Source organism: Phalacrocorax carbo, chromosome 6, assembly GCF_963921805.1.
Source record: "Phalacrocorax carbo chromosome 6, bPhaCar2.1, whole genome shotgun sequence".
Taxonomy (NCBI): domain Eukaryota; kingdom Metazoa; phylum Chordata; class Aves; order Suliformes; family Phalacrocoracidae; genus Phalacrocorax; species Phalacrocorax carbo.
Genome location: NC_087518.1, coordinates 35,704,188 through 35,730,650, shown reverse-complemented (window position 1 = coordinate 35,730,650; position 26,463 = coordinate 35,704,188). Strand labels below are relative to the sequence as shown.

The window sequence follows — 26,463 nt, the reverse complement described above, 5'->3', positions numbered from 1 at the left end:
GCAGTTCTCCACTGCTTGGGAAGTGGATGGGTTCAGTCCAGCCCATCCCCACTGCCTGGAGAGCGATCACAGATTGTCTGTGGCTGTGCAGGGCTGGGACAATTTGCTGCCCTTTGGGACCAGCCTGATAGGAAGGCTCAGAGAGGCTCTGGCTTTGCGTCTCCAGAGGGTGCCATTGCTCTGGTGTCCCCTGCAAGCTATGGAGTGGAACTGGCTCCTTCAGAGGCTGTCTCTTGGCTTGGAAGGAGGCATTCACCTCAGCACTGCCCAGTGGGTTGGTAGCTGGTAGGATGGCAGCAGTTGGGCTCCCAAGTACCACTGGCCTCTCCGCAGCAAGGGCAAGGTCTCCTTCATGCCCATGGCCTGTTTTCAAAGAGCAGCAAGAGATGCTGCCCCTGTGGGTTTTCCACTGGAGATCTTGGAATTTGCATCTCTCCTTCTGCGGTATTGTTGTGCTGCTTCCACTTCAGCAGGTGGGAGTCTATAGCTTACCAGGAGGATTTCTCATTTCACAAAGCAGCTCTTTTGCCAACACACCTCCTCAGTGGAAAACTGAAAAATTGCTCAGTTCCATCCTGTTTAAATTTAATTGTTTCCTTTAGTTCTCATCGCCAGCAGCAAAATATCACACCCCCACCCAACAACCAAGCTGGGTGCCTGTCATCCTGCACAGCCACCACCACCATGCTGTCCTTCCTGCTGGTCCCATGGCTCCCAGGGGTCTTGCCTGTGCTGGGCAGGACTGGATTTCAGGGAGGAGGTGGCAGCTTGCATTGCCCTCACAAGCACCAGGCAAGGAACATTTGCAGTACACCCATTGCTGCACTTTCTCCATGTCTCCAAGGTCTTTGCAGGCAGTGCTGGGTCTCCCCTCTGCTCACAGATGCTTGCTGTGCCACCTTTGCCAGCTAACTCTCCTCTCCTCTGCTTCCCAGCCTTCCTTCAGCAGCTGCTGTGGAGGGGCCAGATCGTAACACTTGCTTTCAAGATGGTTGTGTTGCTCAGTCTGAAACATGATGCACACAGAGCCCCTGGGGGACGTTGAACCGCAGAAGATGAGAAAAGCCTCTCCTCCCTCCCTTCGCCACAGAGCAGGCTTCGAGCACCAGTGAGCTCAGATGCCTTTACGGGAGCGGTGCAGTGCACTGCATCCCAGGTGAGCATCACCTCCAGGACCTCCCTTCTCACACCTGCTCCTAACGCAGGGGCTCAGGGCAGCCCTTCCCCAACAACACCCCTCTCCACAACCACAACAACCCCATGTCACCAGTGGAGAGCAGGGCCTTGCAGCCTTAGGGCAAAGGTTGTGGGGACTCTTAAGCCTGCTCAGAGGTTATGGCACCGGGAGGATAAAGCACTATTCCCCATCCATGCAGGCTCCATCCAGGAAGCATAGCCAGACATCCCCCAGGGCAACCTTAGCAACAGATAAGATTCAAGGGAATATTAACTTAACCCAATATAAGGCATGGCTGGAGAGCTAGGTAGCAGGCTGAGGCAGAACAAAAATACATGCAACAACCTGTCAGAGTAACTCCCGGGTAATTTATTTTATCCCCAGGAGAAAATACCGCCGCGGGTGCAGCCTGATGCTGGGTGCTGCCCAAACCGGCACATCCTAGCCCCAGGCTGCACAGCACCGTGCTGGCGCCAGGAGCGCTGCACTTCCAGCACCTGCAGGTTTTCCTCCACTCGGTTCTGGGGAAGAGCTGTAAAACAAAAGCTCATAAATTAATTACCTACCTAAAAGAGTGGCAGAATGTTATTAGATACTTGAGAGTTAATTGTACTGATGTTAATCGCATGTATTTTAATGGCACCAGTAGACATGTAATATGTAATTCCATAGGTATTCCAGAATAATTTAGCAATTTAATTAATTTCTGCTAATACCTTTTAAATCACCTGCCCTCTTCCTCTCTTGTTCTCTGAGGGAAAGGAGGAAGAAACTTTTTCAGTTGGCTAAATCTATTGCAAACTCACTTTTGTTGGCAAAGATACCATTTTGTTTCTCAGTGGATTTATTCCCAGTAGAGAACCCACACCCCCAGTGTCATCCCTGGGTGACAGTGTGGCCAAGTAGGGCTGTGATTGGCTGGTCCTAAATTTGGAAGGCTGGATCAGGGCTGGGTGAAATATTCTGGACAGATCATGATGGGCTGAAAATATTAGACCAAAATGATTTGTGGATTTAGGTCAAATTTGTTAAGCAGAGCCAGGAGAAAATGTGGAAGAGAAATGTAAACAGCACCAGGCATTTTATTTCTGTCTCCTCAAAATTAAATGTTTAGTTTAGCAAAAAGCAAAAAGATCCTGTTTCAGCGTGTTTGAGATGCAGCTTTTTTGCTTATCTCCCTTGTGTGTCCCTCCAGGCGAAGGCAGCTGAGAGGTGCCCTACCCCTAGGGCAGCCTTTCAGCTGATAAGGCTTTCTGTCGATGAATGCGGGGCACAGCACCTCAGGACAGTGCTTGGGGCTCCATGGGAGCTGGATATAGGAGGAGATAAATGATTTGGCTATGTGGGAGATGACCCCCGGCAGACTGCCCCCCTCCCTCCCCACGCTGGCAGAAAAGAGACCACCAGAAGCCACTCCTCTCATGGGGCTTTTATTGTTCGGCTGGCCCTCACCTCCTGCCCCGCTGCCCGCAGCCAGCCGCGCGCCTCGACACCGCACACATCAGCAGAGGAGACCCACGCCCAGCCCTGAGCCCAGCCACCTGCCCAGGACAGCGCGTCCTTCCTGGCTCTTTTTTTTTATTTTTATTTTTTTTTTATTTTAAAAATATAGTAGCTGTGGAAAGCAGCCCTCTTTATAAACGCTCGATGTCAGAGTGAAATGCATTGTTGCCATCCTTATTACTAAGCCCTCCTGGGTGCCCGTGCCTGCCTGCAGCAGTGCCGACGGGGCCAGGGCAGCTGCACTGGCTGCTGCAGGCAGGGAGGCTTGCAACGGCAGGGAGAGAGAGAGAGAGACCCTTCTAAAAATAGAAATATTGTGCTGAGTTGCTTGGAGTGAATGAAATACATAAAACATCAGCATTGGATTAGCTTTAGCTTGTCAAATATTGCTCCCAGCAGAGTTGGTGTAGTGCTCCGGTGGAGGCACATTCCCCCTCGTCCTGGGGCAGGGGAGCCATGCTGGCCCCGGCCCCGCTCCCCACCGCAGGGCTTGCTGCTCTTGCCCACTGCTGACCGCAAGGACACTGGCCCCTGGCCCCCAGGAGCCGTTATAAATAGGAAACTGTAAACACAACCATTGGAGATAAGAGACATCTACTATCACAGGGTTTACTGGTTCAGACATCCCACCCTTCCCCCCAACCCGTACACCTATGCCCCTGTCCCCACTCCATAAAAAGGTTTCTGGTAACAAAATCTTAATTCCAGGCTTGGAGTAAAGGTGAGGTGCTTGAGGAGTAAAAAGGGACATTGCAACCTTAGTGGTCTTTGCTCAGGGGGGGAGAAGGTAGCAGGAGGGAGAAAGAAGGTTAGCTGGTTCAGGTCCTTTGCAAGTTCATTTGGTTTGTCTGGAGGACTCCTAGGGTTATACCTGAGATGAAGACGTCTAGGGGACACTCCATAGCTCGATTAAAACATGGTTGGTATTTTGTGCCTAGAAGAGCCCTTGCTGCCAGGATTTGTTCATCGCGCTCACCCCACGCAGCAAGAGAGCAGCATCCCACCTCCGCTCGCACAGGGCTATCTGAACCAACGCTCGGCTGGGGGTGATCCCTCATGTGTCAAGAATCTCGCTGGTGGGCGATGGCTCGTGGGGGATGCCCTGTGTGCTGTGGATGGTCTGGTTGTGGGAGAGGGAGTTCTGCTGGAGCTCCAGGGCGATGGCATTCTGGGGGAACTCCTTCACCTGCCGCTTGTACTCGAGGAAGGTGCACGCCTTGGTGGCGATCGCGATGATGTTCTTGCCAATAAAGATGGTGGAGACCCTGCTGTCCTGGAACAAGACCATGTTGATGGCCCGGATGAAGATGGTGACAATGTTAATAGTGACCAGGCTGAGGACAGGGTAGAGCATCATTTTTTGCGGGGCAATGTGCTCCCCTTGCATGCTGATCTCACTGAGTGACACACAAGGCAGGATCAGGAGGAGTATATAGCAGTAGAAGAACATGAGCCCCTCTGCCCAGATGGGCAGGCCAGTCCTGTGAGGTTCCCACAGGTTGGCCTGGATGTCCAAGATATCCAGCAGGTCAAGGGCCACCCAGAAGAGGCGCCCCCGTAAGTCCTCTTTCTTCCGAAAGGTCCGTATGTACTCCATGCTGTCTAAGGCCACCAATACCAGGTAGAGCCCCGGCACACAGATGGAGAGGAGCAGGGTCAGGGCTTTCCTGGCCACTGTCTCCAGGTTCTTCTTGTCCGCTTTGTAATTCTGGAAGATGAAGTACAGCTTGATCTCCAGCACGAAGATGTAGAGGAACCACAGGATCATGGCGTATCCCCTCTTGGCTGTCTTCACCTCCGCCCCCACCCACACTGCCACATAGCGCAGCACGATGAGGAAGCAGATGTCCCCCACCAGCACAATGATGCAGACGCCGATCTTGCGGGGCCCCTGGTTCTGCTCCACCAAGTAGGCGTCCATGAAGGCCATACTGGTCATGATGACGATGGTGGTCAGACAGACATGGCGCTTGTCAGGCGGTGGCAGCACCATGGTGAGATGAGCGGACCTCCCTCTGCACTGGCACTAGGGGAGCAGTCCTGCTGGCGGGGCACGGGGGCACATCCGTGGTGAGCCCAGGGACCAAGGGCTGCTCTGTCCCCCAACCCCAGGAAGAGGTCCCTGGAGGAGCAGCAGCTCAGCTGGCAGCCCTGCTCTCCCTGCGGTCCTGTTCTCCTGGGGCTCTGGGCTGCCCCTACAGACCCTGTCCCCAGCTCTTCACCCTTCGCTGGCTGTGCCCTGCAAGCACCGTGCCTCTGCCCCCAGGCCTCAGCTGGCTGAGCAGCCCAGCCCCAGCTCAGCCTCTGTCACCAGCAGCCAGGGCTTACAGAGGTGCAGGGCCTCCTCGAGGGATGTCCCTCCTCTGCGGCAGGTCCCCCATCGTTGTCAGGGTCTCCAGTGATCCTACAGCACTAATGCACCTCCAGGCTCCAAGCCCCAGATCCCGATACAGATCTCTGGAAATGCAGTAGGTGACTGGGCAGCAGGCAGGCCTGGCTGGCAGGCAAGGAAAGGGAGCTTTCCTCTTCCCAGTGAGACCCTGTGCTCCTCTGGAGTCTGCGGGGTCCCACTGTGTCCTCACAGGGAATCACCTTCACACCTATCACGACGGGGTTGTGCCATGCTCCTGCCGCTCCCAGCTGTATACACATCCCTCCATCCCTGGAAAAGATAGCAGAGAATGAGCATTAGGGTCCCTCCACATGCTGGCCATGGGTTGGCGAGGACGACAGCACCCCTCAGCTCCCACCACACTGCAGCATGAGCCAGGCTCCCGCCAGGTACCATCCAACCATTGGGGCACCCACCACCGTGTCCTGTGCATGACTTAATGCAGAACAGCTTTTTATTGAGGATGGACACAGCCTAGGGTGTCCTGCATGGAAACATGGCGTGCTGCCCTTACACAGGCACCCTGCATCCAAAACTCCTCAGCAAGCTCAAGCCCTAGGTGCTCCTGCAGAGAAAGCAGGAACACAACCCAGGTGGAGACAGGCAGATCCACAAGTGCAGTGTACACCACAAAATCCCTCTGGGGCCGCAGCAACCCCAGCTCCAAGTGTCCCAGCCTGGCTGCGTGCCAGCTGCAGCAGGGAGAGGCACCCACATGCTCTACGGAGGTGCCAGCCTGGGGGAAGTCTGCTAAATTATGTTGGGGTTTTACCAGTTACTGAGGAGGGGAGCACTCAGCTTCCAGTGAGCTCTCCAGAGAGAGCTCTGGGGTTATTTCTCTCAGCTTGAGCAGCCACCTGATGGAGCGTGGGGAGGCATTTGGTGTGCCAGGCTGCCAGCCCTGCCCACAGCTGCAGCAGGGGAGGGGGTACAGCAGCTCGTAGGATGTGGGGCACATCCCTCTTCAAGTAGGTGTGAGGTTAGGGCTGGCCCGTGGGGCTTGGGATGTCCCTGGCATGGCAGGGGAGGGGGTAGCAAAGCTGTCCCTGGGGTGGCATGAGGTCCCAGCAGCTTTCTGGACTGGCTCAGCTGCTCATGGCCACAGCTCCTTCTCACTGAGCTGTGCTTGCATAATTTGTTAATCTTTTCTGTGCAGGGACCACACCCCCAGGATATGAATAAATCCCAGTGCACTCGAGAGCACTGTCAAACTGCTTACACAGAGTGAAGGAGATAATGATCACAGTTGGATGTGCACATCACACGTTGCATGACAGCAAGCCCTGCATGGGTAGGAGCTCCCTGGGATGAAAGTGCTTGACCCCACAGACCCCCCTACAGATCACCCCATCCCATCCTGTGGAGCCTTGGCCACCACAGCCATGTCTGCCCACAGATCCCCATCTCTCAGGCAACCTGCGCTTCACCAGCCCTCAGCACCATCCGCCTGCATCATTCGGATGTCAGCCCTGGAGGTAACATCTCCAGCGTGATGCAGCCAGGCTGCTGGGGTCTGCGAGCACTCCTTACCCAGCCCCCAGGGTTAGGCTGAACCTAGACCTGGATTTGGAGGGCTGCATAGGTGCTGAGCTGAACCCCACATATGCATGCAGTTTGGCTGCCCTTCCCTTGGGCCGGGGGGCATCCCTGCTTGCAGGAGGGGGACCAGGACCCAGGGAGAGCCCCAGGAGCTGCCAGAGGGACTCAGCACAGAGCCTGCTCAGGACTCAGTGGCACTGCTTCTGCTCCCCACTGGCTGGCTTAACAAGAACACGCACAAACCTGGGCTCTCTCATCTTTTTGGGAGAGAGGCAGAGGTGGAGGCTGAAGGGAAGAAACCAAGCCTAGGGAATTGTAAGCCATTAAAAACCTGCCCTACTTTGCACCGGCAAGTGTATTGCAGCTGCTTATGTTTATGGGGTCTCATTTAAATAAAAGCTGGATTCTCTCCTGCTTCAGGGAGAAGAAGAACAAAAATGAAGAGGTGGGAAGCCCGATGAGTCAGAGCCAGCCTCAACGTGTGCCTAGGTAGGTGGACACCAGGGACGCATGTACCTGTGCCCTGGTTCCCAAAGGACATAGCAGGCAAGGACATGGTGCTCAGCAAATGTTAGCAGGGGACTTAAAAACTTCTGCCCCAGCCGGGACCCACATGTTGCTCTTCTGGTCCCACTGTTAGACTCATACACAGCTGGGAAAACTGGCATATTAAAATCACTGCTCAGGTAGGAATTGCTCAGAAAGAAACCAAAGAGCCCAGGGAGATTCAAGAGTACCCCTAAACAGTGCTCCCCAGACAAGGCACTCACCACAGCCCTGCTCTCACCAGTGCGGCTCTCTGCGATGCCTTGTATCTACCGTTTAGTGCCTCAATTTGTTCTTTCTTGAGGTTTTGGATAAAAATATACAGTCACTGCTGTAATGGCTTTTAAACTCATGCCAAGTTTTACAGGGGATTTATAGCCAAGGATGGATAATTCCAGATAAATTAGGTCTTTCAGGAGGGAATGGTGGTTTTTCTCTTTCCCCCTTAAGTATTTATGTCTTCAAAAGACAGCGGTTATTTAAAGGGCAGTGGGTGCATCACAGCACATTAAGGTTAAGAAGCAGCTTGCTGGTAAATCGTACCCCTCTGTAAATCAGGGTGAATCTGCCCCTGTGTATTACGCGTGTGACCTGAGAAGCCGGGGGAAGGCACGCACTCCCAGCCCAAGGTGTCCTCATGCCTATATGAAAGCACACAGAAAAACCCTACCCTGCCTCTCAGTGAATACCCAGGGTACCAGATGTTATTAATTCATGGTGTTTACAACAGCAGCAAACAAGTCTTTCACCACTGGTGCTGAGCAGATTGTTTTCAACAAAAAATATGCTCAAACAGTGGATTCTTCCCTCCCATCCGCTCCTGAATGATTTGCAGCAGCTTGGGATAGGTTTGATAAACATGTTCATTTGTCGCGGTGACCTTTCAGAGCAGATGAAGGGGATCGCGGGGCTGAGCTTAATCACAGGGCTCGAGCACTGCTTTCTCTCGAGTTAAATCCTATAGTACCCAGGGCGAGAACCTCTCTTGCCTTTTGCAAATAGTTTCCAAGCATCTGCTGTGGTGCAAGCTCTTCTTATTATTTTCTAGTGTGCGAGAACTGGTAATTTTCCCACCTCTTGCAGCTCTGGTGCTATATGGAAATACGGAGGTCTCTGCTTATCCGTGGAGCAGAGCTTGCCCATTTGAGTGATGAGTGACCATCCTACCAGGAAGGGGGCACGTAAAACTCTCCTCAGAGGACTATTAAGAAAAGCAGGTAGTTTTTAAACAGCCATACTCTTGGAAATGCTGATTCATAATTTTTAAACAACTGCATTTGACAGTACATTCAGCAACTGCTTGAGAAAGGTGCTGGATAAACAAGAAAATGAGCATGTCAGATAAACATAAGAGCATATCTGAGGCAAATATTTATTTAGACAAGTATTCACAAAATTTTTCTTCCTGCAGGGATTCTTGTAAATAAAAGGCAGCTCACCTGAATGCAGTAAGCTTAGAGTGTCATGGATGCCAGCAAGCCAGGCTGGCACCTTCCTATGGGAAGGGATCCCTTTGCATCCCATTTGATGCCAGGGCTCCCACGAGCACGTATTGCAGCGATGCATCAGTCTTGGCAACTATGGACCTCCTTACCAGGACAAAATCCAATCCATAATCGCATATTCTCCTCTACCACTACTCTATGCAAATGACTCTGTCACTTGTATTGGGGCAAACAGGTGCACTCGATAACATACCACAGCAGCTTATGATCAGCTGGTGAGACGCAGCCCAAGCGCAGTGTCCAGCCACACCAGTGAAGACTGGCAGCACGGCATGGGGACATGCAGCAGCAGCATGTCCCCTCTCCATTTCTGGGCCAGGCAGGGTACAGGAGCTTGCTTGGGGACACCCCATTTCCCAGCCCAGCCTGCCTCTTCCCAGCATCCCTGCAAGGCCAGAGAGGCTGTGGTGGGAATGTGGGGGGCTGTGATTTCCTGGAGAGACAGGGGGTCCTGCAGTTGGGTCCAAACCCAAACTGAAGTGCAGGGTTTGCACTGTCACCCCTGCCCTGCTTCCTTTGGCACTGAGGGAAAACAAGCAGCAGAGATGCAGCCAGCCCCTGCCCTTATTACTCTACTGCCTCTGCTCTGACTGTGGAGTTATTTCTTGGTCTTGTACCTGTTTTTCCCAGCCCTCCCAGCTGCTATAAAGCACCTGTGGTTATCCGAAGACAGGTGGTCACAGCCTTGCTTCACCATTAACCCAGGCAATTTGGAAGAAAATTAGACTGTGCTTTCCACTGCGACGCTGGTGGCTTGTTGCAGTGTGATTAATTACTGGTCACCCTGCTGTTACCCATCACCAGTGCCTTCCTGCATCCCCTCCTGCCTCCGCCTGTTGCCTGTGCCCGGCATCACCTGGGATGGCACCAAGCACCGCACTCGAGAGCCGCGCGGCTGCAGGGAGCCGCTGGCATCCCTGCACACCCACACAAATCCCATCTCCCAGGTCTGGGAGCAAGGGGCCACAGGCAAGCCTGGAGGGCTTGTGGAGCCACTGTCAAAACACAGCCTCATTAATGCCAGCAGGCACTTCCCAAACCCTGGCACTACCTGGCAAATTAGTTTAAATTATTTAAATGATTTGAATTTTGTCTATAAATAAAAGAGGGAGTGAGCGAGGCAAAAGTATACACAACGTGCTTCCCAGGTAGTTAGGATGCCATATTGCTTAAAGCTTCATTTGCACTTTAATTGCTTTGATTTATTCCAGCTTTGCTGGGTGTAAATCCAAAGCTCCCCTTTAGTCCTTCCGCCCTCTGAAGAGCTGCTGTTCCACAAAGCCCTTTCCCACACACGTTCCTGTCCCCAGCTGGACGTGTCCACCCCACCATGCCCTGCGCTGGGTCATGGCACTGTCCGCACTGTGGGGCGGGATGAGGCGATGGACAAGGCCACCTTTTGCGAGGACTAAAAGCTGGCTGTGCTTCAGAGGTCAGGGCTGGGAAGTGGCTCTTAATTGCTTGCGCTTTTTGTGACCCACTGAATTATTCGCAAGCTCTGTGCACCACATAAGGATGGGATTTACAGGGAGAGCAAATTCTTCTCTGACTAAGGAACTATAAATCATGTCACCCCCGTGCCATTGCATTTTCCTGCCTCACTCTGCTGAAAGTCAGTGCTGGTGGGTGTCTCATTCAGCCTCACTGACCTGCAGGCTGGGATTTTTCCTGTGCCTACAGGGGAGTCCCTGGGGACTGATGAAGGGGGGGATGCTCGTACCCTGGGGAACGGGGAAGGCTGTGCCCTGCCTCCTCCAAGACAGCACTGGCATCTCATCCTGTGAAGAAAATAAGATTGAGGAAGATTTTTCCTGACTCTGCCCACTAATATTGTCTGAAGGAGGAAACAGGCCGCTTGGTATTGATTACAGATAATTTACCATAGGCACAGGGGAAACAGGGAAAGAGCTGCAAACCGTTACCAGAACCTGCCCAAAATAAACAGTGCAGCAGGGCTGGCAGAGAAACCAGCTCCTGCTTATACCAGTGAGTGCATCCACTGTGCTCTTACACTGGCAAACCCCTTGATTCCCTCAGGGGATTCATTTCTCCCCCCTTTCCCAAAAAGAAGCCCAAGCAGAAAGTATCAGACCTGTTGCCTGAGTAGAAAAAATATAAAATCACTCTCTCAATCACATCATTTTTGTGATGGGGTGGGGAACTTCTGCTTGCCCAAAGCAGATCCCTGCATGAGATGGATGGCCTTTTGTGTCCTTAGCCCTGTCCCCCGTGGCTGTCCTGGCCAGGGCTCCCCCACCAAAGCAGCCAGCTGGAGCTGCTGGGAACATCTCCCTGTTCACAAACTGCTGAGTTTGATGATATTTGACAGATGTGTCAAAAAAGAAAAAAAGGCTTTTTAGATATTTCGAGTGTTTAAACATAGTGTTTAGAGAAGGTAAATGATTCATTTTGACTTGTACATAAAACGTTCAATTAAAATACTATGTTTTGACACTACCAAAACAACTTATCGTTTTCCCAGCAAAATGTGCTGTTCCTTTAGAAGAATTGCCTGGTATTTCCAAGTTGGGTGGATTTTCAAGATTTCATTCTGATCTGGACCAAACCCCAGATTTAAGTGTCAAAATCCCCCACAGTTTGTTGGTTTGGGCATAAAAACCAGGGCCCTGTCTGTTTGGGTGTGCATTTGTCACAGTGGGAGATGCACATGGAGCTCAGTGCCCGTGGCATGCAGGTCTTGCTTGCAGTAGCGTCCCCATCCTCTTCCCCTGATCATGGGCTCCCTGCACCCTCTGCTCACACCTCAGCAGAGTTTTCCGCACTGGTCCTGGGGCTCTTCCACCCTCTGCTACCTCAGGGGTCCTCCTGGACCTGCCCCACCCATAGGGACCTGCTCCTCCTTTGCCAAAGTCCATCAGCATCTTCCCCATGCCCCACCCTCCTCCCACCCCAGCACTCCTGGAAACACTGTGCTCAGCATTGGCTCTCCCAGCGATGACAGGACTTGCCCCTGCCAGGGGAATTTGACCCAGCTATACTCTTTTTTTCTTGTTTTCCAGGCACTTTTTTGAGACACTGATGGATTTTAAACATTTCCTCCAGTACAATCCTAGCCCACCCCAGAGTGTGCTGTCAGTAGATATAACCAACACTCTCACTGGTCCCCTAGCTATGCCACTGGTGACAGTGCCAGTTCCCCAAGCAGGACCTGTCCCCTGCCTGAGAAAATACTTTGATTTCAGCTGAAGGAGCTATGCCATCCTTGTGCTAGGGGTGAAGCACGTCACATGTGCACAGAAGTCCTCTTCTCCCAGCCATGGCAGGGTTGGCAGTGCACCTGAGACTTGCACTGCACAGCTGATCTAACTAAAATACAGCAATACACCACCAACTTTAACCTCTGCTGGTACCTTCCTAGGCAGACAGACCTAATCAAACTGGTCACCAAGTTTCACCTGCAAGCAAAGCCAGAGCTTTGATTTTCTCTGTGCTACAAATAGGCATAAATGCAAACACCAGGACCAAGCCAGGCCAGGAGCATAAAACTTGGATCCTATTTCAGTAGCTTGAGGCTGTACTTTTGTGTACGAATCACTGCTACGTCCTCAAATAACCTCACGTTATCGGTGTTGGCGGAAAGGCAATTATGGAGCCAGTGTTCAGTCCTCAGGGGGATGCTTTCCCCCATTGCCTGCTGGAAATCCCTGTAGATGGAGGATGGAAAAGCTCCCTGCTCTTGATGGTCTTTGTCCTTACTCTCCTGGGTGCTGGCGGGGAGGCATGAATTTTCCTGTGAGCAATGCTCCCAGCACCCTCCCTCAACACCCCAGAGTACTCTCAGCACTGCTCTGGCAGCATCAGGTGCCTGAGAGCCAAGGAGCTCTGGCTGCCCCTCGTCTCATCTAGGCATGATTGAGAGGGAGTGAGCTAATTAACAGAAAATGGAAGCTCATGTGTGAAGCTATAAATAGGAGAGTGCTGGGAGTTTCCTGGTGCTAGAAACATGTTTGCAGGGGAAGGGGCTGCTGGGAGCAGAACTCCAGAAACCTTCTAGGGAAGGTGAACCTGAGCTTAAAGCTTCATCAAAGCAGGCATTTCCTACCTATGTGAGACAGCATTTAGGCAGGGATGATTCTGCAGTGAAGGGATGAGGGGCTGGCTTGAAGGCTTTCTTCTAGAGCCCCGGGCAGAGAGGCGCCTGCTGGTTTCTCTGACCTGGGGCTGGACAGGCTAGCAGACTGAAGGCAGTGGTTGAGGGACCTATCCTCTTACCCTGTTACTCACCCACACAATGCAAGGAAAGGTTGTGAGCAGCAAGTGGCTGATACATATAAGCCAGGGTGAGCTTGAAAGGTAAGAGCTGGAAGGACAGAGGAGTCTGACTCTCAAACTGCAGTCCTGGAGACCCCTGCTACTTGATGCTGAAGGTTTTGAGCATTTTCTGCACTCAATGGCTTCTGGAAGGTGGTGTGCCAGCTCCCATAGGAAGCTCTGTGATAGGGTGGAAGGACAGCAAGAATGACTGCGCCCTGCTACTTTGAGAAAGCTTCCCCCTTGTCTCCCCAAGCGAGCAGAAGCCTGGGTGCTCAAGGAGAGGAATTAGCTTCAGCATTGTGTAGGTGGGGAGGCACTGCTGGAGGCCAACTGGCTCACCTGCTAGACCCAAGAGACAGCTCCTGCACAAAGCAAGGGGCTTCTCTGCCCTTCCTGGGAGCTGCCTCAGGCTTGTCCCTGCTGCCAGGCTGTGGTGGCATGTTGCAGCCTGGCAGCAGTCAGAAACAATTATGCCCCTGTTATTTCTTCTCTGCCCTGAGCGTGGGGTTAGTGGAGGTGGGATGAGCTGGGCAGTATGCGGAGCATGAGACAGGCAGTCTGCTGCTGCTGCCATCAGTCTGGCCTTTGATTAAGAGTGATTGTTCTGCTCTTAATTAACACAAGGCAGCTGCTGGCCACTCTGGTGGAATGGGGGAGCAGAGCCCAGTGACTGTGATAAAAGGAGAGCGTGTCTGCTGGCTCCTGCTGAGCCTGGCAAAGCTGCTCTCTCCACAGCCATGCATGTGGGCTGCCTGTGATGCCACCTCCAAACCTTGTTGGGGAACTCTCCCTGTCCTGCGATGCCATGATTCAGCTGCTGTGTGAACTAGTGGCAGAGATGGGGGGGATCTGGTTAATCTCGGGTAAATTTGCTGCTGTCTGTTCTCCCATCGTGCCGCAGGCAATGCCTGGCTGGCTCCCACAGGGTTTATTCCCCCATCTTCCTCACAGAGGAGACCTTCCTGAGACAGACCTTCTCCTGTGACAGCAGGTCTCATCCTTTGGTGACACCTGCTGCTGCTCACCCAGATTTAAGGCAACCGTCTGCCCTGCATGGGGCAGTTCCCCGTGAGATGAGAGGGCATCCCAGCTATTTTTGCTCCCTACTGAAGTGACTTGTGTACAGGCAGCAGGGCATGGGTGTATTCTAGTAAAAGTTTCACTAAGAACATAATTTCTTTTTGCCAAGTTCAAGTGCAACAAAGCTCACCTCAAACCTCAGCAATGCAAGGACAGCAAGCAAGACCAAGCAGGTGGGTGACTTGCAAAATCAAGGGACCTTTGCCTTGCCATGCACTTGGTGAATTTATTTTGGCAAGGCTGGTACAATTGTAATTATTGATAGCAATACCTCACTGCTGATCGTTGTGAAATCTTAGCAAGATGAGAACTCCCAGTGGCAGGTCTTCCAGCAGACAACTATTCACTTGTCTGGTCTTAAATCATGGTTGAGTCATGGTAGGGAGCTGGAGATGGGCCTCAGTGGACTCTGCTCTACATTCATTCTCCATCATTTAAGTTCATGCCACTGCTGGATCTTTTTGAGGGTGGTGCGCTGATGGATGTGCTGTGGTGCTTGTTAGGCTCAGGATAATGGCAGGCAGATGTGGTTGGCCCTCCATGTAGGCACCAAGCTCAAGGTCACTCTCCCCATCCTGTGCGTGCCTGAGCTGCTGGGACAGGGGCAATGCTGGCATCTGCTGCTCTGACATCACTTGGGAAACAAACATTGCACCCATCTCAATGCAGTGCAAGAAAAATAATGCTAGCCCAGAGGTCGCCAGGGAGACATTTCTCTTCCCCTGGTTTCCAGCCTTCCTTCTACCAGCTATCTAATAAATCTAATAAAATCTGTCTTGCTGGTGTCTAATTCAATTCCAGCATCCAGAGACCAGACTTTTTATATCACTCACAGACCTAACCAGCTACATCCTTGGCCTACCAGCCAGGCCAAGAGGCTGCTGCAGGCTACTCCAGAAGAGAGCAATTACCTGGGATCAGAACATGCTTTCCTGATCAATTACATGTTTATAGGTTCTCCTTGGGTCACACCTAATTGATTTATTTAAATGCTTGAACACCATGGTCAGAAGCAGCTGATGACTTCCAGACTGAAGTCTGGGCACTAAATGAGGTGCCTTCTATTTCATCTCGAGAACAACTCTCCACAGCACCTCCTGTTTATACCCTTATACAGCACTTGGTAATCTGCAGTGTGTTCAGCCTAATGCCATCTCCAGTGAGCAGCTGGGTTTTGACTCCTGCTCTAAAGGCAAAGGACTTCCAAGGTTGCATGGAGAGTCGTGACCAAGCCTAGCTCTCCAAATTTGCTCCAGCACCTGGAAGCACAGGGGCAGAAAGGTGGCTCTGCTTCATGGAGCATCTTCTGGTCCCTGGCCCTGGGTGGCTGCAGGGTCACACAACAGAGCCAGGGCTGCAAATGCCCTGACCTGATTTTCCAGGAGCATGTCTGACAAAGGCTTCTGGTTATCATCGTCTTCACAAGGAGGATCACCCATGCTGTGTCACATGCTAATGAACCACTGCACAGCTCCCAGCAGGAGGGATTTGTGTCTCCACAGTGCTGCCCCTTCAAAGGTCCTCCACCCACCTTGCAGGCAGCGACACAGCAATGCTCTAAGCCACTTGGGAGCCACAGCCCCTTGCATGGGCACCAGCCAGCATGCAGCTGGGAAGGGGTCAGGGTAGCCACAGTGAGCATGTGCTGGTGGATTTAAAGTAACAACCTGTATATCTCAGTCAGGATCTCTGGTACCCTCTCCTTTTCATCCATCCTGTGGTGTCAGCCAGTCAGGGACACTTCTATGCCTCGTGAGCTCAGCTCACCAGTGGCCCAGCCAAAACACCCATGAGGTGCCCCTGCAGGGGTTTGAGCTGCAGATTAGGCAGCACCCCATCATGCAGGAGGTATACACTGCTTGTTTGGCTGAGGGCCTGTTTGGATTGAGCTGTTGGTTTTTCAGGCTTTCTTTGCTAATGAAATTCTTTCCCTCCTGCAAAACAACCCTTCATTAAAAAAAAAAAAGAAAAAAAAAAATCTAAGTCATCAATCCTTGTTGAGATTCCGTGCTCAGAAGGACCCACATGTCACACCAGCCCATGGAGTGCTGTGAGCCAGGGAGGGCAAGTGGGCAGGCGCAGGAGCCCCATCCCTGGGAGTGGGGAAGCTCCTGGGCTCCTTGCTGCCAGGTCCCAGGCAAGGAGAGCTCTCAGCACAGAGGCTGCACTGAAACTGGGAGATGCTGCGGCTTCCCCGTCTGACAGCGCAAGCAGGCATCCGCTCCCCCAGGAGGATGTGAGCTGCGCTGGAGCTCATTGCCAAGTAGATAAAATATTTATGGTTGCTCTCTCTTGCTTCCCGATTCAAGCCACGGTGACTTATTTGTTACAAATTTACATGCATGTTTAAAGATATCTTTATATTCCTTCTAAGTACAAAAGGTTTATTTCTCCATGTAGCATTTTGCCAGTCAGAATCAGCCACCCCATCTACTCTGTGCCTGCATTTGTCCCCGGCTTCAGTGCTCATTTTCCTCTTGGTAATGATTATCATTATACTAAGAAAAATGGGTCATTTAGAGGAGTTTCTCCCCAAATGAAAGGCTGTGGGATACAGGATATCATTAAAATTCTAAACCTGACTTCCAACCTCAAAAGCAGGCTCTTGCTATTCGGGTATCTCTGTGGATGGGAGGGGAGGAGGGGAGAGGGTGCACGATGAATGTGCTTTGGCCACAAAATGACTTGCTGAGTCCATGCGGCCTGTGCTGCCAACATCTGTGCTGGCATTAAATGCCCCGGGGCAGAGGCCGTTGCGTGCCCAACGGCGGAGGGCAGAGGCTGCCCCCCAGCCAGTGCATCCACGGGGCATGCATCGCCCCCGTTTCCCAGCTATGCCATGCATGGGACAGTGCAACCAGAGCAGGCAATGGGAGCTAATTCCTACCATAAAAAGAGCAATTTATCTGCTGCCAGGAGGGATGTGGCCAGGTCAGGTCCCCTGGAGAAGGGGAGGCTGGCAGGCTTAAAAGGACAAGGGAAGAAAGCAGGATGAAGTGCTTTGACGCAGCATCCCTGGAGGCAGGGATTGCCTGCCTTGCCCTTACACATTGCTAGGACTTAAGTAACCCCTGTCTGAGAGTGTCAGTGCTGTCCCATGAGCCAGCTGGCTGTGGGCTAAGACCTGCTACCAGTCTCTCCGACATCCCCATCCCCATGACAGCAGGTGCCTGGGGACGGAGAAGATGCTCAACCAAGGTCTCTCCCCACTTCCTCAGCCCTGGATCTCAGCTGCCAGCACCAGGGTCCCCGCCAGGCTCCAGGCTGACTCTTCGCCTCCTCATTCCTGATGATAGGAAAGCACACCCTACCTGAGCTGGATGCTAGCTTTGTCCATGATGGCAAATCTCCCACCTGGCTGGTGTTCTGTGCTCCCTAATCTCCAGCATGCTGCTCCCCTAGAGTCTTGTTTCTGTCTCCTGGTATCCCTAGAAGGGGCTTCATGGGAAATGTTTTGCTTGGAAAGGCTATGCAACTTCTGTGCAAGCCTGAAATTGTGTACACAGCTGTAAGGCAAAGCTAATCCATTTTGCAGCTTAGCCAGCTGCTGAAAGATGCTATTTTGGAGTGGGGAACTGCTAACTGATTTTCTCCCCCCTGTGAAATGGGAGGGACAAGGAATATTCACAGGATGACAGATGGAGACTGACCCAAAATGGCTAATTTAGAAACATCTTTTAAGGAGGGAGACTTGCCCAAAATTGTCAGTTTTTGAAGTCGGTTCTTTCTAACTGTGCTCAGAACAGACTAATTTTTCATTCTCCTTTTTCACATTTTAAATCAAAATGCATATGGAAAACTCTCTTCTGCTGATCACAGACAAGCAAACACATGGTGGCTAACACCACATCGCGCACGCAACACGCAGGAACAACCCCATCAGCTTGTTGCAGTGACTACATTAAGCAGCTCCACACCAGAACATTGACCTCGCACAGTTACAGCCAGGAGTTATCATCATGCACCACTTCCAGGCTTGCCACGCCTGGACGTGTGGCTCTCCCCATGCTACACAGTCCCCAGGCACCCAAAAACTGGCAGCTGCAGAGCTGGGCTCCCTGCTGGGGAGGACAGAGGCAGGGGAGCATGGGTGGGATGCAGGGCATCCCCAGGGCAGGGCAGGGAGAGCAGCTTTCCTCCTCCTCTGGGCCATGTCTCCATTAGGGGTGTCTGAAGGCGAAGTTAGTTTTGGTCCAACAGACAGGCTGAAAACCCAAAATAAATTATTTCTGTTTGACCGCCATTTAATAATTTTCACTTGGGTTTTTGAGCAAAATAAAAACCGGCAAAGAATGGTTAGGAATCAACCTGAGACACTTTGTTCATCCCCAGAAAAGTATCCTTTCTCTCTGGGGTTATTTTACCCTTCTCCTCCTCCTCCCCTCTGCTGCTAACTTTAGATTGACTTTAAAGTAGCAAACTAGTTGGACTTTTCAGAGAGAATAAAGAAGATAAACACCACATTGTGTGGTTTGCTAGAAAACACAGTTCCAGGGGAAGAGGATTCAAACCTCATTCCCACCCAAGTAATGTCAGAGAAAGAAAAGAGCAATAAAACCTCTTTCTATCCACTAATGGCCACAGAGCTATCACAAACCTTTGCCCTTTCTCCCCTGGTGGGAGGGAAGCTCATCCCTGCAGACGTGGCAGTAAAGTGTGGAACAGTTCAGAAATTTCCCAGTTTTTCAGAGAAAACATGAAATGTGGTAAATGCCTCTTTCTGGCAGACGTTTCTCACTGAATTTTCAACTGTAAGAGGCATGGGAAAACCGGTGTTTGTAGAGCAACACAGAGGCCTTCCTCCTGTACAAAACAGGCGATCACAATGACCTGCTAAGGAAGCAGTGAGACTGGGAGAGACTGGAGGGTTGTGCAGCCTGGGTCACTGCTGAGCTAGGAGAAAGCCCACCAGGCTGCAGAGGCACAGGGGGTGCACTTGCAATCAGCTTTTATTTGCATTCTGAAACCTTCTTCTGGAGGCCCTCCTGGCCTCCCTAAGCCCTATGTGAATTATTTGCACTGATTTTTGCACCATTTTCTCTCTCCCACCCTTGCTCAGCCTTACCCTTTGCCAGCCTCCAGCTGGCACACCACCACCCTCCCACAGGGTCCCCCATGACTGCAGCCCCCTCCCCCCGATTTGTCTTTTAGGCAGCCGTTTCTCGTTAGGATTCCTGGCAGCCCACGTCCCAGCACAGGGGGGTCTGGGGGACCCTCCGCCACCACAACTCCAGGAGTGCTCGTCTGCTCCCTGGCCCTGAGCATTACAACAACACTTCCCTGTACTTATATATTCACATGACACAAGCTCTCTCCCACTCTGGGTAGTTAATTCATGTGTAAACAGGTAGCTAACATCTGCCGCAGCAGTACCACAAAGGCCACACCTTGTAGCCGCCACCACCACACTCAGCTCCTGGCCGCAGGGATGTCCCATGTCCCGTGCAGTCACTGCTCTCTGGGCAGAGGCAGCCTGGAGAAGCTGGGTGTGAGCATGTAGGTTAACCATTGGACAGAAAATGTTGAATTTCTGTTGTTGGAGGGGTGCAGCAGGAATGTGCAATTAAGAGGGGGCGGTCCTTGCACCTCCTAGCCCTGACCTGGTGCCTGCCTGGCCCCTCTTGCCCCAGTGGAGTGGCTTTGAGGCAGGGTGCAAGGGAACGGGGCAGCAGGCACCAGTCAAAGAGTTAGCTCACCACAAAACCAGCTGCAAAGCATTCTCACCCTGAAAACAAGAGGCATTAAGGACCCGGGTCTGTGCAACTGGGGAATGGCTTTCAGACACAAAAGCCACTGCAGCTGAGCTCTTCTAGAGGAAACGGTAGTAGCAGTGGCTTCTTGCTCTGTCCAGGCACGGAGTATCTCTAGTCACCCTAGGGGCTGATTTCATCATGATTTCTGCTATTTCAGGCTTTGGTAAATCAAATGAGTGAAAAAAAAACAAATGCTGCTGCAAGCAGCCAGGCCTGGCCTATGTTTGCTCCTGCTGCGCACTGGGAGTGCACGCTGGTCTGGGGCTGATAGTGCTCCCTGTTACGGTGCTGGAGGAGCTGCCTTCCTGGAGGAGCTGGCTGGAGCTCGGTGCTCTGCTAAGTGGAGCTGTGCTTTTGGGATAGAGCTGCCCCACTGCGTAGCTCTCCAGCCAAGCAGCACCTGCCACCAGCACAACCCAGTAGGGCACAAGGATGGTGGGACCCTCCTTTCACCTTGTGCCATGTCCTATGGAGCCCTGACCCCTTCCTGATGAGTATATTGCTTGAGCAATTGCTTCATCACTTAGTTCAGCTTTCTGCTTACTCAACTGTGGGCTCCTGCCAAAGGAGGGACGGGCCTTCCAGGCTGCTCTTGGCTGACACCACGGCACTTGTACTTCCTTCCCTGGGGACAGCCATTAGTGCTATTAGCTCCGTGCTGCTTTCCCTGATGAGTGCTGGCCCAGGTAGGGGATGTCTCAGAGGAGCTCTTGGCCAGCGGGGATGCATCCCTGCTTCTGTGGGATGTGCTTTGGGCTGTTTCACCCAGCATTTTGCTTCAGCTCAATTTTGGGGGGTTTCTTCCTGACTTGGGAGCCCCACAGCCCTTCCCTGAACTCTCTTCTTTCCAAATCCCTCTTCCCAGCCTCCTCTGTGTGTCACAGCCATCACCCTACTCCAGTGTGACATGCTAGGGCTGGTGGCTGGCTGTTTGTGTGTGCTACATCCTGCAGGATGCCCCATAAGTCTCTGGCCCTTAGCAATGCCAGGACTGGGAGAGCACAGCTAGATTCAGGCTTGCACTAATTTGACGTCAGGTCAGCTTTAAACTGATTAGGGAACATCCACTACAAATCCTGAATTAGTGCAGTTTATAACTAAATAATAACCTATACACGGCTTTCCAAAGAGTAAATTACATGTGCATAAATATACCCCTTCTGTACATTTAAACAAGGTCTTGAAATACAACCAACCATTTGTCGCCATACAAATCTGCCACTGCCAGATTGCCACTAATGCTGGGATTCCCTTTTCTGCTCAGCAAGGAGTCATCCCCCCAGTTCATACATAGTTTGGCCCACAGCTCTCGGCTGAGCATTGTCAGTAAGAAAACAATGCGGATAAGGAGGAAGGAAAGAACGAACCTCCTACAATAAACACCGGCCACATCTGTCCCCTTTCTGTTAGCTGACAGACATGCTACACTGAACACCAGATCCTAGGAAGTCATCACTTATCCCTGGGTCTTGCTAGACAGCATCTGCTGCAGGCGAGATTATAGATGGACTGTTAGAAGTGATAGTAGATGCTAAGATCCCATTACAGGCGTCATTTCTTCTGTCAACACATGGAGAGTTTATATCTGCAACTTCTGTTTGGTGATGGTGAGCTCCCAGACATGAGGAGGCTCCTCAGTGTCAGGCGATGCACATTCCTGTGGGCTGGAGATAACCCACAGCAGCAGTGTTCTGGGACTCTGCAGCAAGAACCGGCATTACTCATTTTGGGCAGTGCTCACCAGGGAAGGTTTCTGGGAAAATCTCCATCTTTTGGTACAAATGTTACATATCAGGAACATGGAAAAGAGTCATCAAGTCTAAGCTAAGCAAGGCCATGCCACTTTCCCCTCCCCTACTGCACTGAAAGTAGTAGAAAACAGATTTGGTTTTTTCATTTGGAAATTCATCCACTTGGAGGGAAGAAAAAAAAAACCAGAACAAACCCAACCTAAGCAATCCATGCTTGGGTCATGTTCGGATGCAAGCCCTGAACCAGAGCCTTGTGCTCCATCCCCAATTTAACCAGGAATCAGCTCACTGCCTCAGAGCGCCCAGCAGCCAACGGGGTTTTGCTGGCAGCAGCTGCTTTTGGCTCTCTATAACCCTGAATACTAATACGAAGGAAAATGGGATGGGTAATTTAATCCTATCCTCCCAGAAGCAAAGCAACACACAAGCCTGCTCATCCTCTTCTCTAAGTTTAGCCCAACAGTGTATTAAAAAGCTGCCACTGGATTCTTGCCAGCCCCTACTTAGCTAAACTACCTGACTCTGCAAAATAGCAGAAAATTCACCATTCTGTGTCATTTCTGACCCTTGGGAGAATGACCCACATCCGTCTGGAAATCTGACTCCCTGAGCCAGTGGGAGGCCAGTGTAATTTGGGAAAATGGCTGGAGTGATGAAGGCTTTTTTGTGATATCGGGCATGTTTCCTGCGGACATACTGCTGCCTGGAGCCTCAGCTCAGGGTTTCCTCCGTCGCTCCACTGTAAGCTCATGAATAGTAATTAATAAATCTGTCCCTGCTCACTTATAAATAGTTTATAAAAGGTTCATAAATGATTTCTAGATGTTTTAATGAATAGTTAATCAATTGTTGCAGGGCGCAACAGGTCAGCAGATTGCTTATAGCCCTCCATTACAATGTCTGCTGATGAGCTTATAAGCATCAGCAGGACTTCACTGATGTCTGCGACAGGCTTATAGCAGCTCTAAAGAGTTAAGAAATAATTAATAAATTATGCGAGTATTCTTAATTAAAAGCTTTAGAAGGCCATTGAAAAATGCATTCTTGGAAAGCTGTGGGCAGTACAGTAAGCATCTGTACCTGGGTTTGAACCCCTACCTCTGAGGATCACAGCTGGCAGAGAGGTGACAGGCCAGCCTGGTGGGGAACCCGGCTGCACCAAGAGCAGCAAATTTCCTTTGTTCAAGGCAATCCTGCCGATGACAGAGAATCTCTGTGCCTCCATGGGCTGGAGCAAGACAGACTGCTCCTGATCCCCTCTGAGCCCAGCAGCAGGATGCAGCAGCGCCCACACCAAGGAGTTCGGCCACCTTGTCCCAAGCTGCTGCAGAGCATCCTCCATGTGTAGGCTGCTGTGGGGAAGGCGTTGGAAAGCCAGGAAACATGCCTGCTAGGGAAACTGTGAAAATTTCGCAGTTTTGTGGGGCTCTGGCCTTGCGTCTTTGGACACCAAAGTGCTCTTCCCTCCTGGCCAAAGGGTGATTTGGGGTAAGCTGCTGCTCCCCTGGCCTCAGCATCCCCCTCTGCCAAGGGAGGATGGCGACGCACAGAAATGCAGTAGCAAGGAGCTGTGCACTACCGCACCATGAGCAATAATGTATATGGTGTTTGGCCTCCTTAGCAGAAGTGCTTTATTATCATTAAATGCTGAATATTTCTGGATGATAAAAGCAATTAAGTGTAAAAAAAGGTAATGATCCATTCCATACTGCATCCAAAAGATATGAAAATCCCTCATAAAATTATCACCCTAGCACAGAATTGGACCTAAATATCTTTATAATGTAAGACAGAGAACTTTGCTTACAGTCGGAACATTTGTAAGGCATTCAATTAGCCACCGGAGGGTTTCTTCGTATTCCCCAATTCTCCATGAGCACAGAGGCAATTACAGGAGATTCTAACTTTTTAAATTAAAGACAAAAGAGATGAGAATTTGGATAAAACCTGTTCCCAGGCTCACCCTGGAATGTACGTGCAGAGGAAATTTCACGCAGATCAGGCTTAATTTACTGCACAATTTAGTTTAAGCCAGAGCAAGACTCTTCCTGCTGGAAGAACCTTCTGTGTGGGAAGGGGACTGGTACGCGATGTACTACTCTGCGAGTGGGTCCTGAGGATGGTCCCGCGAGGGGCTGGAGCAGGATGCTACCCTTTGTCCCCCTCCTGCTCCCTCCACAGGCCCCACCACCTCTGCAATGTCCCCAAGCCTGTCAGCTGGCATCCCATCCCCCTCACAGAGCCACTCTGAGGGTGTCTGCCATGGGGACTCCCATCCCCCTTGTTCCCAGCCCATGGGTGCTGGCAGTGGCCATGCCCGTGTGGCAGTGAGTATCCGTGCCTGCAGCCTGTGCTGCCCTGCTGCCGCTCAGCCCCTGCGCGCTCCTCCACACATCATTGCACCACGCAGCCATGCCCAGGTGTATATTTGTAACAGGCAGTTAATGGTGAGGGTAATTAATCTCAGCAGGAGATTAGCAAAGGACATGATGGATTTCCTGATTCTGACATCTTTAAATCACAATCAGTTTCTCCTTCCAGATCTGCTCAGGCTAAGCCAGAAGCGAAGGGCTCAGTGATTCATCACCAAGTCAAACCTCCCCACAAACCGGTGCCGCGGTAGGGACCCCCATCCTCACCCACCCTGCTGTGGGTACCAGGGCTCTCCCACCCTGGTGGGAGGAGAACCTCTCCCCACACCGGGGCCTTTGATCACTTTCTCCTGATTTGTATTTTGAGAGCATTTCAATGGATCAAGATGTTAGATCTGTACTACTGCCAGGAAACACCATTTTCTTTTAATAAGCAGAGAGCAGCAGGTCATTTAATCTCCTGTACCTGCTCTGCTCCTTCAGTGGAGAGGCAGGACTACACCTTCCCAGGGTGGCAGCACCTGTCTGTTCCTTTCTGGGTGGCTCTGGCAGACCTTTCCCTTCACTGGGAGAGTGGCAGCCCAGCACATCCCTTTCCCCACAGCTTCTAGGGATCCACATGCTGCTATATTTGCATGGGCATTTGCTTTTTCAGAGCTGTTCCACATGGTGATGTGGCCTCACACAAGCATCGGCAGCCAGTCCCAAGCATTTGGGCCTCCCACAACAGATTTTTCATGAATGGCTTCACGATCACGGCAATACTTCAAAAAGGATTCTAAAGCCATGCATTTCCCTCTGCCTTCTGGCTCCTGAGCCTGCAAGTCTTGCTTGGCTCACATGTAAAGCCTTGTTCTCCAGCCATCAGCGCTAGACACTTCACGCTGGCTTCCAAAGGCAAGCCAAAAACTTCCTGCAGTAGCATGAGAGCCTGCTGCCTTCCCAGGCGGTGAGATTGCAAGGCACTTAACGCAACCACATGGGTCACCAGCCCCACACCCCAGCCTTCTCGATGTTGTGTGGGGCCCCAAAGGACCTGGGTAGGCAGAAGCATCATGGCAGCAGCTGTGTGAGCCCTAGCATGGTTCTGGCCCATGGGGTGTCCCCAGGGGCCTTCCCCGGAGCTGGCTGGCACAGACTGCTATATGAATCACTGCGTGGCCAGGGAGGAAGGAGACAGGCTTCTCCAGACCCCATCACCCGACCGCTGCACATCCAAACCCTTCCTGTTAAGCCAATCCTGTTGGAAGAGGCTGGGCTGTGCATAGGAAAATGTATGCAGGGGAAGGAAACACCACTGAAAGGTGAAGTGAAAGTTAATATACCTGCAAAGATGAACTCAGACACTCAGCACAGGGGGGATGTAGGAAGGCGTAATGCTGAAAAGTACTTGTTTTTTGCTGAAAAGCAAAGCGCTCTGCTACTTTTTCCAAGTACTTGAAAATCTGAGCACATCCCGACTCCCTCAGGGTATTCCCTCGAAACCTCTGGCATTCCCCTGAACCTCTCTGTGGGCAGCAGACAAAGGCCATGCAAACCGTTTAATCCCACGCTACTGTGCATTTTGACGCTGCTATTTTGCCAGAGCCGAGATCACTACAGTGGAGGCCAGCTGCAGCAGGCGAGGGAGGCAGGGCTGCAGGCAGCATCCCCTGCCAGCATCCTCAGGGCCTGATGCCCGTCAGCATTTTGTTTTACCCAGGGCGGTGCAGTGATCCCTGCGATGCTGGAAGCCGGCGTTAAAGCCATGCTGTGGCATTTCCCAGATGATGCTGCCCAAAGAAATAACGCTAACTGCGTGTTAACATGGCAGAGCTGGGCACCCGCACTGCCTTCCCTGTCTGCGCCCAGGAGAGGAAGAGAGGGATTGCTAACATACAGAGAGATTCCCCGCTGAGAGAGCAAGTGCTGGCTCTTGGGGCACTTACATTCAGCAAAAAAAATGGGGAAAAAGAGTGTGTTTACAAACATATATATTTATATATCTATATGCATATGTATATGGATGTCATTATTATACGTCATGGTGAGACAAAGTGTATCGGCTACAGCCTTGACATTCTAAAATTAGGTTTTATGTCAAATAAGTATTTGCTTCATGTAGGGCTGTTTGTATTAAGGTTTATTTTCATCCTGACTTGTATTACTGCTTGATATGATTGGGTAAAGCCTAGGGCACATGCATATCGTTGCCATTCATAACATATACATGGATTCACGACCTAGCTAGCAAGCTGAATTGCCTTGCAATCTTTTTTCCACTGCAGAAAGCTTAAGAAGCATGTAAGTCTTAGAGAAAAAAGAGACCCTATGTATTTGATCTGCAAGAACAGCTCTTGAATGGAGTTGTAGGAGCCAGAGAAAGCATTGCACCAACTGCCTAGCATTCATTACACACATGGGCTCATTTCTAAGAGCAGGACCCACCGTGCCCATGGGAATAACAGTAGGCAACAGGGTAGTAAATGTTAGTGGAGCAGTTGTATAAGCTCCAGGACAGCCCATGACTTCCCTTTCCTCCAAAAAAAATTCACAGTGTGTTTATTTACTTCAACTCTTTAACCAAATGC

The 26,463-nt window shown here is 51.4% G+C and overlaps 1 protein-coding gene across 1 annotated transcript in view; it reads right to left on the bottom strand.

Moving 5' to 3' along the window:
* Window positions 1–564: 564 nt before the first annotated feature.
* Window positions 565–26,463, bottom strand: part of TMEM121 (transmembrane protein 121) — a 39,619-nt gene continuing 13,720 nt past the window's right edge. Inside the window, exon 2 of the mRNA XM_064454706.1 lies at window positions 565–5,342. Within this exon, the coding sequence (XP_064310776.1) occupies window positions 3,735–4,673 (939 nt within the window). The 5' untranslated portion in view covers window positions 4,674–5,342 and the 3' untranslated portion in view covers window positions 565–3,734. The remainder of the gene's footprint in view (window positions 5,343–26,463) is intronic.